This window comes from Eschrichtius robustus, chromosome 1 (genome assembly GCF_028021215.1).
Source record: "Eschrichtius robustus isolate mEscRob2 chromosome 1, mEscRob2.pri, whole genome shotgun sequence".
Lineage (NCBI taxonomy): Eukaryota > Metazoa > Chordata > Mammalia > Artiodactyla > Eschrichtiidae > Eschrichtius > Eschrichtius robustus.
The window spans coordinates 67665245-67679023 of NC_090824.1; the positions used below are offsets into that span (position 1 = coordinate 67665245).

Consider the following 13779-nt stretch of genomic DNA (forward strand, 5'->3'; position numbering starts at 1 on the left):
ATTTGCAATGTTAAGAAAAGCAAAAGGATTTGAGGTCACAGAGGATAATCTGTTTTTATATTTTATAAACTTAACTTTAAATAAAACACACTGTTGTGTTAGCACAATAAAATATTTAAGTCGATCACTTTAGACCCTTCTTACAGGCATCATTTGGGGTTGTATATCATGTGACTCAAAGGTAATAAGTTCAAAAAGTAAATTTGATCATTTAAAAGATTAAAAGGACTTCCTTGGTGGCGCAGTGGTTAAGAATCCGCCTGCTAATGCAGGGGACACGGGTTCGATCCCTGGTCCGGGAAGATCCCACATGCCATGGAGCAACTAAGCCCGTGTGCCACAACTACTGGGCCTGTGCTCTAGGGCCCGTGTGCCACAACTACTGAGCCCACGTGCCACAACTACTGAAGCCCGTGCGCCTAGAGCCTGTGCTCCGCAACAAGAGAAGCCACCACAATGAGAAGCCCGCACACTGCAAGGAAGAGTAGCCCCCGCTCACTCCAACTAGAGAAAGTCTGCGTGCAGCAAGGAAGACCCAATGCAGCCAAAAATAAATAAATATTTTAAAAAAAGATTAAAGCCTGTAATTTCTCAATGCTATCAGTTATTTGTGATAAGGATTCCTTTGTTTAGGGAATCTTACTACTGGGATTTCCTTCTAACAGTGACATGTTAAGTAAAATATGTAATTTTCCTTAAAATTAAATTTAACTATACGTAGTTATACAATAGCCAGTCTATCTAGGAAAAGACAGACGTAGTCTTAGAAACTGGTGGTTCCCCCTTTGTCTCACATATGAAATCATCTTGTCCATAGTTGATAATAAATAGAGTGCTATGACAAAGATTCTCTCCTAGACGAGATTCTACTCAGGCTCTTTGAACTTTTTCAACTGGGCCTCGACCTGTGGACTTCTGTGTCCATCTCTGCATTGTCCAATTTTAGAAAGAATCCCGCTAAAGTCAGTTTACAGCCAGCACCTCCATCCTTGGTATCTAACCACCCTCGGTATCTCATTGGGTTCCTCACCTTCTACCACCTCCCAGGTGATGTCCAATCACATTAGCCTGCTTTCAGCAAGAATTCTGTTAGGTTGGTTTAGCCAGGATCCCCCTTTATCCCTGATATTTCCTCTTAGTAATTTTCCAACCACTGATACCCTACACCCTGCTCCTTGGCTATGAATTCCCACTTTTCCTTGTTGTATTTGTACTTAAGCCCAGTCTCTCTCCCAGACTTCAAAACTCCATTGTGGTGGTCCCAACATCTTTCTCAATGGTCCCCCTGAATAAAGTCTGCCTTACTGTACTTTAATGAGTGCCATGAGTAATTTTTTCTTTAACAGGTGCTAGGTTAAACTGTAAGTACAGTATGTTGGTCACTAATGTGCCCAACCTCCTATTTTTATGTCTCTTCATCTTCAGTAGTCTAAGAGAGTAAAGATAAACTGACTCAGGGAAGTACTGTGAACCAGTAAAAAAGTGGATTAAGTATTTAGTAGTAGCCTCTTACGAGAAGAGAGACAGAATGGGAAGGACTGAAAATAATTCCTAGGAGTGATAATGAAGCTAAAAAGTCTTCCCAAGTACTTAGGAAATAAAGCAATCTGGAATGTCTCTGAAGTAAAGTTAGGAAGTAATCAGCCTTTTAGTTAAAGACAGCAAATTAGGATTTTTCACTGTTCTTTATTAACACTACATTTTTTTTTACAATAAAATCTTATTCACTTATTCAAACAAAAATTGAATACCTACTTTCTGCAAACTGCTATGGAAAATTCAAAGATGGGGAAAGAAATTCTTTGCCGTCAATAAGTAAAACAGGGGCTTCCCTGGTGGCGCAGTGGTTGAGAATCTGCCTGCTAATGCAGGGGACACGGGTTCGAGCCCTGGTCTGGGAAGATCCTACATGCCGTGGAGCAACTAGGCCCGTGAGCCACAACTACTGAGCCTGCGCGTCTGGAGCCTGTGCTCCGCAACAAGAGAGGCCACGATAGTGAGAGGCCCGCGCACCGCGATGAAGAGTGGCCCCCGCTCGCCGCAACTAGAGAAAGCCCTCGCACAGAAACGAAGACCCAACACAGCCAAAAATAAATAAATTAATTAATTAATTAAAAAAAAAAAAAGCTCAGGAACCATATAATTTAGCATTGAGTCCCAGCAAATAACTAGAAATGTTTAAAAAAAAAAAATAAGTAAAACAATATGTATCAATTGTATCTCAATAAAACTGGAAAAAAAAGAAGTAAAATATAAATAATGTTAATACAAAATACCACAGGTAAACATCATAAGAAAGATAAAAAGTGTGGAAGAAGTTCAGAGAAACAAAGATCTAGTTTATTCTGAAAACAAGTAAGTAAACACTTAATATTCAGATCTGAATAACTGATAATTAACTCTATTTCTTTTCTTAATTTGGCCTTTAAAATCCTTCTCACTACAAACTGTAGTATTTATGTGTGAAATATTATATCTCAGATTTGCCTTAAAATATCCCAGTTAAAAATAAATCAAATAAAAAAATATAAGTGGGGAAGATGAAACAAGAATGGCACGATGTTGAGTATTGAAGCTTGGTGAAGGGCTCAGGAGAGTCTGACATACTAACGTGTATTTGAAAATTTCCATAACAAAAAGTTAAAAACAAGTCCAGTTTGAAAACAAACCAAATCAATTAATGATGACTCTGAAGCAGAAATATCTATATATGAGAATAACAGGAAAACAACAAAAATACAAAAGTCATTAAAAAAAGTCTTATGTTTAAAACTAAGACTGTTATTCAAAAATGAAGTATGAAATCAAGCTATAGTTACATTATTTCAAAACATATATTCTACTTAAAATATTTTTATTTTAATTTACACAGGCTTTTAGACTATTAAGGCTATTAGCTTATTAATATTCTAATATATGTTAAAACTTAAATAATATGCATTTATGTAACAGTTCATTATTCTAAGGTTAAGTTCATTTTTTTTCAATTAATATACTTTCACAAACCTTCTAATAGTTAAAGGAAATCAAAATGTCAGTAAAGTCCAATTAGCAAATTAAAAAAAAAAAGCATAAAATTACAAAGTTGTGAACTATACCTGTAAAACATCCTCACATCCTTAAATATACCAGTAAAGGACTCCTTGATTTTATTTTATTCCTAATATTTGTACTTGAATATATGTAGAAGTTGCTCTATCTGAGCAATCAACCTGCCAACATTTATATTCAAAAGTTACCAGTGTGTTTTCTAACAATTGTACTTACTTGCTGTTTCAATACCAGGTTCTTCACTCCTTCCATCACAAATTGTGATCCTGTATTCATGACTCGTGATAAGAGACTAGGTGCAAAAGAAGAGGACTGCACTAAGTGCAAATTAACTCTCCAATTACAGACAGAATACTTGTCTGATTACACAATACATGCTGATGCTCTCTGTGCCTACCACCGTTGTTTTCACTAAACAGAAGTGACCTGAGAATTTCTGCTTCCATGGACATCACTGCCACAATTTTATTTAACAATGAAATAGTAATAAAACTTTCTGACTAGTCGATATTAATAAAATATAAAAATTGAGAGCTGCCCTCAATATAAACATTTTAATTGCTAAGCCTTAGCTATAGTATTTAAGCAAATTATTAACTGAAGAGAATTCCTTGCTTTCCTGATTGTCTTAATGTTAAAACAATAAATTAAAGATAGTAATCTAAAATATTAAAAAATGTATATGTATGTATAACTGAATCACTTTACTGTACAGCAAAAATTAACACAGCATTGTAAATCAATGATACTTCAATTAAAAAAAAGATAGTAATTCAGATGACTCACTTTAGGAGTTCAAAACACACTGACATATTCAAAACATATATGTCTATAAGTTTTATGAATAGGTCAAAAGTTACTGTGTTCTCTATATCATAGCTGCTAGACCTAATCCTGCATTGTATAGTTTCTCCCCTCATACACAAAATCTATCATATAAAAATGTGAAGCACAACATACTTGATGAATTCTACCTCAACTCAGAAGACTGTTTAGTGTCTGAATTTTTAACAACAAAAATAACACAAATGACTTGCCATATTGGTTTTATATTTGTGGTTCAAAAAGTCTCTCACATGGAATCAAAGGATGCTTTGTGGGACAGAATGGTAATTTTGCATTTTGATATTAGAAGGCTAGGGAGATAACTAATGAGAACCTACTGTTTAGCACAGGGAACTCGACTCAATGCTCTGTGGTGATCTAAATGGGAAGGAAATCCAAAAAAGAGGGGATATATGTATACTTATAGTTGATTCACTTTGCTGTACAGTAGAAACTAACACATTGTAAAGCACTATATTCCAATAAAAATTAATTTAAAAAAAAAGAAGGCTAGGGAAAGCCTTCAAATCATCCAAGGTTTTCTTATAACACATTTTATTAAAATCCTCAACTACAAAACCCATGAGACATCTAATAGGCTTTTAAGATTCAGTAAGATTTTAAGACAAAGAACTGGAAAGTCTGTTTCATTAAATGCATGAGAGTAATTTTCCAAATATATTTTCATTTTTCCTATCTTGTCCTACTCCCCTCTGAAATGAAGAGATGGACAGGATGGAAATCATTTCTTTGACAAAAACAAGAGAAAGTAATCTCTGTTGGAGTGGACAGTTCTGAGGCAATTCCCAGGTACCAGGTAACTCTCAGGGAGTTAGTGGGCTCACCTGCACAGCACTGTCTGAAGGTGAGGCCAGATGGATTCATTTTGCCAAGCGCTTACAAGGCCCAGCCTTAGGCCAAGTACTTTTACTTTTTGGAAACTGTTTCATTAAAACTGGCAGCTCGGGGTAGGTAAACTGGTTTTCCTCCAGTTTCATGCTTTTGTTCTAAGCTCCAAAAATAAGCTAGGAATTTGAAGCTAGTATGGTATGGAAAAGAGCGGTTAGAATCACTTTGTTCAGCTCCTCTGAAAACCACACATACTGTACAGGATTTTCTGGAGTCAGAAGTCATACCCAGCCCTGAGGATTTCCTCTCTATCATTTAGCAGTATGCCTAGTTCCATCTTGAAGCTAGGTCTTGAGTGTCTAGCTTCAAGTCTATATTATCAACATTGATATAAAAACAGTTTTTAAACTTCATGTATCTTCTGAAAATGAAAAACATGTTTTAAGAACAAGGAAGCATACAAAGCCATACCATGTAAAATACAGAATTTAAACTACCTACGGAAGCTAAAGGCATGCTGACAGTTGTTCTGTATCACAATGAAAACTTTCTGCATCCAAAGTGTCACACTGTGTTTTTAAGGCATGAAAGTCCAATTATGGTCTGGAGTACCAGACTTATTCAATCAGAATTATTAAAAATACTTACCCCATTGGTTTAGTGGTAGTGTTGCCATAGCTGGTAGGAGCTGAAGCCATCTTGGCAAACGCCCTATGACATAAGACAGTTATATTTAAACTCTGATTATTTGAGCTAACATTTAGTATCATGGCATTAAAATATCTACTGACTAACCATAAGTTTTACTATGCAGTTTCTGAAAAGAAAATTTTCAACTAATAGTGTTTCAGTACAATTAACACTGAAACAATTATACAAACATTGATTGTATAATTTGTAATCATGAAAAATAATGTTCAAGTAGAGTGCAACTGGTACTAAAACAGTGAATTCTTTAAAAAACACAAATGCATTAGTTCCCCAAACTTCAGGATTTCTCTTTTCTTTTTTAAATATCTGATCATTAACATGAAATAGAGACTTTCTGTTTAAAAGAACAATCACATACTGATTAAGTTTAGTCTCTTTACTATTCTCCATATTCTATACTCTCTCATTCCCAGACACATGCCTTTGGGATGCTGTCCTTTGGGGGTATAAACTCACTGTCTTCTCCAATAAAAAACTGTACATTTCCTTTTAAGATTCAGCTCAAAACCACCACTTTCTTCATTAACACTATTCTAATTCTACTACTCAATGATATTTCCTTTTAGTTACATATACACTTTTATACTGAATTGCATATAGTCATTTATTTTCAAATCTTTCTAAATGAATGTCTAGAATGTCTTTAACTAAACTATAGAATTCTTGACAGCTCTGCAAAAATATGGCACTTAGCTATGTTTTAAAAAATATTTTCCTTCTGGGAGTATGTTCACTGTAGAGAATCCAGAAAACAGAATGCTCCCAGAAGAACCCTACCACTAAGAAGTAACCACTGTTAGGATTTCGGCATATATTCTTCTAATCTTTGAACATATGCATATACAACATATATACTTTAAAAACAAAATTAGTATATTGTACATACTGTTCTATAACATTTTAATAATAGCATGCCATAAACATTTTTATGTGAATCAATATTTTTATAATTCCTAATCATTTCAAATGCTTTTGTAAATGGAAAAAAATCCTACCTAAATACAAGAAAACATTATGAGAGTAAAAAAAGAATGGGAATCACTAAGATGTGGAAGATGAAACGCTTAAAGTATTCTATTTCAATCTGGACAAAATTTGCTGATACCATTAGAGAAATCCCAAACACAAAAATCACAATTTTGTTCTGAAAGGAGGATTTGAATCAGCTGTTTTCAGCAGTAGGCTGGAATTTCTGTCTTTAACAAAAATTTATTTTTCACCAGAAATAGCAATATCTAAATATAAATAATATGTATCTAACTGTCTCTAAGTAATAAAGGGTTAAATAAAGAATAATATGTTTATATGGCTGAATATCATGCAAACACTAAATACTACCATTGGAGACTGCAGCTGGAAACTTGAGCAACATGGGTTTGAACTACGCAGGTCCACTTATACTCATATTTTTATCAATAAATACTACAGTACTACATGATCTGTGGTTGGTTGAATCCATGGATGCGGAACCAGGGATACAGAGGGCCAGCCCACTGTAAAGTAATACTTGGATTTCTAACTGTGCAGAGGGTTGGTGTCCCTAACCCCCAAGTTGTTCTAGGGTCAGCTGTATTTAAGACGATGGAAAACTGGCATAATGAAAGTTATTGGAAAACTAGAATACAAACTGCATCTATAACAATGATTTCCTGATTAAAAATATAAATATGTAATATGCATATAGAAGGATACACACTACGGTTTACTGTAGACTCTGAATGGGGAGACTACAGGTAAATTTTTACTTTCTTTATACCTTTCTGAGTTTTCTAAAATTTTCTTCAATAAACTGATATAACCCTTATAATTAGAAAGAAGAATGTTACAAATTAGAAATTATATATTGAATATTTTGTAACCATGTAAAATGATGCCCAAGACTGCCTTTCCTCTTTTAACACCAAATATTTGATTAGGGAGTTCCACATAAGTCATAATGTAAAACACAATGACACATATGACACAGCCAAATATTTAAGTGTATATGTTATAAAAATTAGAAAAGACAGTTTTCGGTTTCTTTTGTTAAACTAAGGTTTGTTGTCTACTTTTTTCTTATCATAAGAACACAGTGAAGAGGGCAGACAGCAGAAGCAAGAAGAATTACAATTCTGCAGCCTGTGGAAGGAAAACCACATTCACAGAAAGACAGACAAAATGAAAACTCAGAGGACTATGTACCAGATGAAAGAACAAGATAAAACCCCAGAAAAACAACTAAATGAAGTGGAGATAGGCAACCTTACAGAAAAAAAATTCAGAATAATGATAGCGAAGATGATCCAGGACCTCGGAAAAAGAATGGAGGCAAAGATCGAGAAGATACAAGAAATGTTTAACAAAGACCTAGAAGAATTAAAAAACAAACAAACAGAGATGAACAATACAATAACTGAAATGAAAAATACACTAGAAGGAATCAATAGCAGAATAACTGAGGCAGAAGAACGGATAAGTGACCTGGAAGACAGAATGGTGGAATTCACTGCTGTGGAACAGAATAAAGAAAAAAGAATGAAAAGAAATGAAGACAGCCTAAGAGACCTCTGGGACAACATTAAACTTAACAACTTTCGCATTATAGGAGTCCCAGAAGGAGAAGAAGAGAGAAAGGACCCGAGAAAATATTTGAAGAGATTATAGTCAAAAACTTCCCTAATGTGGGAAAGGAAATAGCCACCCAAGTCCAGGAAGCGCAGAGAGTCCCATACAGGATAAACCCAAGGAGAAACATGCCGAGACACACAGTAATCAAATTGACAAAAATTAAAGACAAAGAAAAATTATTAAAAGCAACAAGGGAAAAATGACAAATAACATACAAGGGAACTCCCATAAGGTTAACAGCTGATTTCTCAGCAGAAACTCTACAAGCCAGAAGGGAGTGGCATGATATATTTAAAGTGATGAAAGGGAAGAACCTACAACCAAGATTACTCTACCCAGCAAGGATCTCATTCAGATTCAACGGAGAAATCAAAAGCTTTACAGACAAGCAAAAGGTAAGAGAATTCTGCACCACCAAACCAGCTCTATAACAAATGCTGAAGGAACTTCTCTAAGTGGGAAACACAAGAGAAGAAAAGGACCCATGAAAACAAACCCATAATAATTAAGAAAATGGTAATAGGAACATACATATTGATAATTACCTTAAACGTGAATGGATTAATGCTCCAACCAAAAGACACAGGCTTGCTGAATGGATACAAAAACAAGACCCATATATATGCTATCTACAAGAGACCCACTTCAGACCTAGGGACACATAACAGACTGAAAGTGAGGGGATGGAAAAAGATATTCCATGCAAATGGAAATCAAAAGAAAGCTGGAGTAGCAATTCTAATATCAGATAAAATAGACTTTAAAATAAAGACTATTACAAGAAGCAAAGAAAGACACTACATAATGATCAAGGGATTGATCCAAGAAGAAGATATAACAATTATAAATATATATGCACCCAACATAGGAGCACCTCAATACATAAGACAACTGCTGACAGCTATAAAAGAGGAAATTGATAGTAACACAATAATAGTGGGGGACTTTAACAGCTCACTTACACCAATGGACAGATCATCCAGACAGAAAATTAATAAGGAAACACAAGCTTTAAATGACACAATAGACCAGATAGATTTAATTAATATTTATAGGACATTCCATCCAAAAACAGCAGATTACACTTTCTTCTCAAGTGCACATGGAACATTCGACAAGATAGATAACATCTTGGGTCACAAATCAAGCCTCGGTAAATATACGAAAATTGAAATCATATCAAGCATCTTTTCCGACCACAATGTTATGAGATTAGAAATCAATTACAGGGGAAAAAACGTAAAAAACACAAACACATGGAGGCTAAACAGTATGCTATTAAATAACCAGGAGATCACTGAAGAAATCAAAGAGGAAATCAAAAAATACCTAGAGACAAATTACAACGAAAACACGATGATGAAAAACCTATGGGATGCAACAAAAGCAGTTGTAAGAGGGAAGTTTATAGCAATACAAGCCTACCTCAAAAAACAAGAAAAATCTCAAATAAACAATCTAACCTTATACTTAAAGGAACTAGAGAAAGAACAAACAAAACCCAGAGTTAGTAGAAGGAAAGAAATCATAAAGATCACAGCAGAAATAAATGAAATAGAAACAAAGAAAACAAGAGCAAAAATCAATAAAACTAAAAGCTGGTTGTTTGAGAAGATAAAATTGATAAACCTTTAGCTACTCATCAAGAAAAAGAGGAAGAGGACTCAAATCAATAAAATTAGAAATGAAAAAGGAGAAGTTACAACGGACACCGCAGAAATACAAAGCATCATAAGAGACTACTACAAGCAACTCTATTACAATAAAATGGACAACCTGGAAGAAATGGACAAATTCTTAGAAAGGTATAAACTTCCAAGACTGAACCAGGAAGAAATAGAAAATATGAACAGACCAATCACAAGTAATGAAATTGAAACTGTGATTACAAATCTTCCAACAAACAAAAGTCCAGGACCAGATGACTTCACAGGGAATTCTATCAAACATTTAGAGAAGAGCTAACACCCATCCTTCTCAAACTTTACCAAAAATTGCAGAGGAAGGAACACTCCCAAACTCATTCTGTGAAGCCACCATCAACCTGATACCAAAACCAGACAAAGATACTACAAAAAAAGAAAATTACAGACCTATATCACTGATGAATATAGACGCAAAAATCCTCAACAAAATACTAGCAAACAGAATCCAACAACACATTAAAAGGATCATACACCATGGTCAAGTGGGATTTATGCCAGGAATGCAAGGATTCTTCAATATATGCAAATCAATCAATGTGATACAACATATTAACAAATTGAAGGAGAAAAACCATATGATCATCTCAACAGATGCAGAAAAGCTTTTGACAAAATTCAACACCCATTTATGATAAAAACTCTGCAGAAAGTGGGCATAGAGGGAACCTACCTCAACATAATAAAAGCCATATATGACAAACCCACAGCCAACGTCATTCTCAATGGTGAAAAACTGAAAGCATTTCCTCTTAGATCAGGAACAAGACAAGGGTGCCCACTCTCACCACTATTATTCAACATAATTTAGGAAGTTTTAGCCACAGCAATCAAAGAAGAAAAAGAAATAAAAGGAATATAAATTGGAAAAGAAGAAGTAAAACTGTCACTGTTTGCAGATGACATGATACTATACATAGAGAATCCTAAAGATGCCACCAGAAAACTACTGGAGCTAATCAATGAATTTGGTAAAGTTGCAGGATACAAAATTAATGCACAGAAATCTCTTGCATTCCTATGCACCAACAACGAAAGATCAGAAAGAGAAATAAGGAAACAATCCCACTCACCATTGCAACAAAAAGAATAAAATACCTAGGAATAAACCTTCCTAAGGAGGTAAAAGACCTGTACTCAGAAGACTATAAGACACTGATGAAAGAAATGAAAGATGACACAAACAGATGGAGATATACCATGTTCTTGGATTGGAAAAATCAATACTGTGAAAATGACTATACTACCCAAAGCAATCTACAGATTCAATGCAATCCCTATCAAAGTACCAGTGGCATGTTTTACAGAACTAGAACAAAAAATCTTAAAATTTGTATGGAGACACAAAAGACCCCGAATAGCCAAAGCAGTCTTGAGGTAAAAAAACGGAGCTGGAGAAATCAGACTCCCTGACTTCAGACTATACTACAAAGCTACAGTAATCAAGACAATATGGTACTGGCACAAAAACAGAAATATAGATCAATGGACAGGATAGAAAGCCCAGAGATAAACCCATGCACCTATGGTCAACTAATCTACGACAAAGGAGGCAAGGATATACAATGTAGAAAAGACAGTCTCTTCAATAAGTGGCGCTGGGAAAAATGGACAGCTACATGTAAAATAATGAAATTAGAACACTCCCTAACACCATACACAAAAATAAACTCAAAATGATTAGAGACATAAATGTAAGACTGGACACTATAAAACTCTTAGAGGAAAACATAGGAAGAAGAAGAACACTCTTTGACATAAATCACAGCAAGATCTTTTCGGATCCACCTCCTAGAGTAATGGAAATAAAAACAAAAATAAAAAAATGGGACCTAATGAAACTTAAAACCTTTTGCAAAGCAAAGGAAACTACAAACAAGTCGAAAAGACAACCCTCATAATGGGAGAAAATATTTGCAAAAGAATCAACGGACAATGGATTAATCTCCAAAATATATAAACAGCTCATGCAGCTCAATATTAAAAAAACTAACAACCCAATCAAAAAATGGGCAGAAGACCTAAATAGACATTTCTCCAGAGAAGACATAGAGATGGCCAGAAGCACATGAAAAGCTGCTCAACATCACTATTAGAGAAATGCAAATCAAAACTACAATGAGGTATCACCTCACACCAGTTAGAATGGGCATCATTAGAAAATCTACAAACAACAAATGCTGGAGAGGGTGTGGAGAAAAGGGAACCCTCTTGCACTGTTGGTGGGAATGCAAATTGATACAGCCACTATGGAGAACAGTATGGAGGTTCCTTAAAAAACTAAAAATAGAATTACCACATGACCCAGCAATCCCACTACTGGGCACATACCCAGAGAAAACCATAATTCAAAAAGACACATGCACCCCAATGTTCACTGCAGCACTATTTACAATAGCCAGTTCATGGAAGCAACCTACATGTTCACTGACAGACGAATGGATAAAGAAGATGTGGTACATATATACAATGGAATATTACTCAGCCATAAAAAGGTACGAAATTGGGTTATTTGCAGAGACGTGGATGGATCTAGAGACTGTCATACAGAGTGAAGTCAGAAAAAGAAAAACAAATATCGTATATTAACGCATATGTGGAACCTAGAAAAATGGTACAGATGAACTGGTTTGCAGGGTAGAAACAGAGACACAGATGTAGAGAACAAACGTATGGACACCAAAGGGGGAAAGTGGTGGGGGGTTGTGGTGGTGGTAGGATGAATTGGGAGATTGGGATTGACATATATATACTAATATGTAAAAAATAGATAACTAATAAGAACCTGCTGTATAAAAAATAAATAAAATAAAATTCAAAAAAAAAAGAAAACAGTGAAATAAAAGCAAATTGGAAAAAAAACCAAACAGAAATATAGAAAATAAAACGCAATCATAAACTCACAACTCAGAGGTATCCCATTAATAATTTGGTATATTTCTCTTCTATGCATATTTTTTTGATACACGTGAGATCAGAACATATTCCATCCTCTAGTCTTAAAAAAAATTATTTTAAGAAATAATCTGAAGATACTGTTGTAGAAAATTTGGAAATAAAGAATCCAAAAGGAAAAAAATTCTACTACTCAGAGTTACCCACTAGTAGCATTTAAGTGAACGGCATTTTAGCTATGCAGTTATATGTATATATGTGTATGTCCATACACACACACACACACACACAAATGGATGGATAAATGGATAGATAATAGGGATCATAATGTAAAAAATGTCATCTAAGTTTTGGCTCAAGTGTTACCTACCCAGAGGTTTACCCTGATCTCCTCAACAAATTTAGCTAATACCCCAACAAATTAAGATCTTATCACTTAGTTTTATTTTCTTTATATCACTTAATATGGTGAATATGGTTTAACAGAACTCTGTTCATTTGTTTGCTTATTTGTTGACTTATTGTTCCCTCAACACAAATGTAAATTCAGTGAAAGTAGGAGCCTTCCATAGCATGTTTACTATTGTATTCTTTTTTTAAAAATTTTTATTTATTTATTTATTTATTTATATTTTTGGCTGCGTTGGGTCTTTGTTGCTGTGCATGGGCTTTCTCTGGTTGTGGCGAGCAGGGGTTACTCTTTGTTGTGGTGTGTGGGCTTCTCATTGCAGTGGCTTCTCTTGTTGCAGAGCACGGGCTCTAGGCGCACGGGCTTCTGTAGTTGTGGCACGTGGGCTCAGTAGTTGTGGCACGTGAGCTCTAGGGCGCAGGCTCAGTAGTTGTGGTGCATGGGCTTATTTGCTCTGCAGCATGTGGGATCTTCCCGGGCCAGGGCTCGAACCCGTGTCCCCTGCATTGGCAGGAGGATTCTTAACCACTGCGACACCAGGGAAGCCCCACTATTGTATTCTTAACGTCTAGAAGAGTCCTTAATCACTGAGACAAAGGAAGTTATTTATCAAACAAATCATTGAATAGTAAACTATATTTCACTTTGTAACATAACATGGCCATTTCTCAATGGTCATTAGAATAAGTCTTCCACAATAAGATTTTTAATGACTCAGTTGCATTCCTG

The 13779-nt window shown here is 35.0% G+C and overlaps 1 protein-coding gene across 3 annotated transcripts in view; it reads right to left on the reverse strand.

Moving 5' to 3' along the window:
• The window catches only part of SCFD1 (sec1 family domain containing 1), a 132131-nt gene that overhangs the window by 25597 nt on the left and 92755 nt on the right, over positions 1–13779 (reverse strand). For 2 of the 3 annotated variants that reach the window (XR_011074312.1, XM_068546621.1), the window contains exons 18-19: positions 5374–5436; positions 3268–3343 (exon numbers count right to left, since the gene is read on the reverse strand). Coding sequence is in view for 1 of the 3 variants with exons in the window: in XM_068546621.1 (XP_068402722.1) it covers positions 3268–3343; positions 5374–5436 (139 nt within the window). In the remaining 2 variants the exon portion in view is untranslated. The remainder of the gene's footprint in view (positions 1–3267; positions 3344–5373; positions 5437–13779) is intronic. The other variant, XR_011074313.1, reaches the window with a different exon arrangement.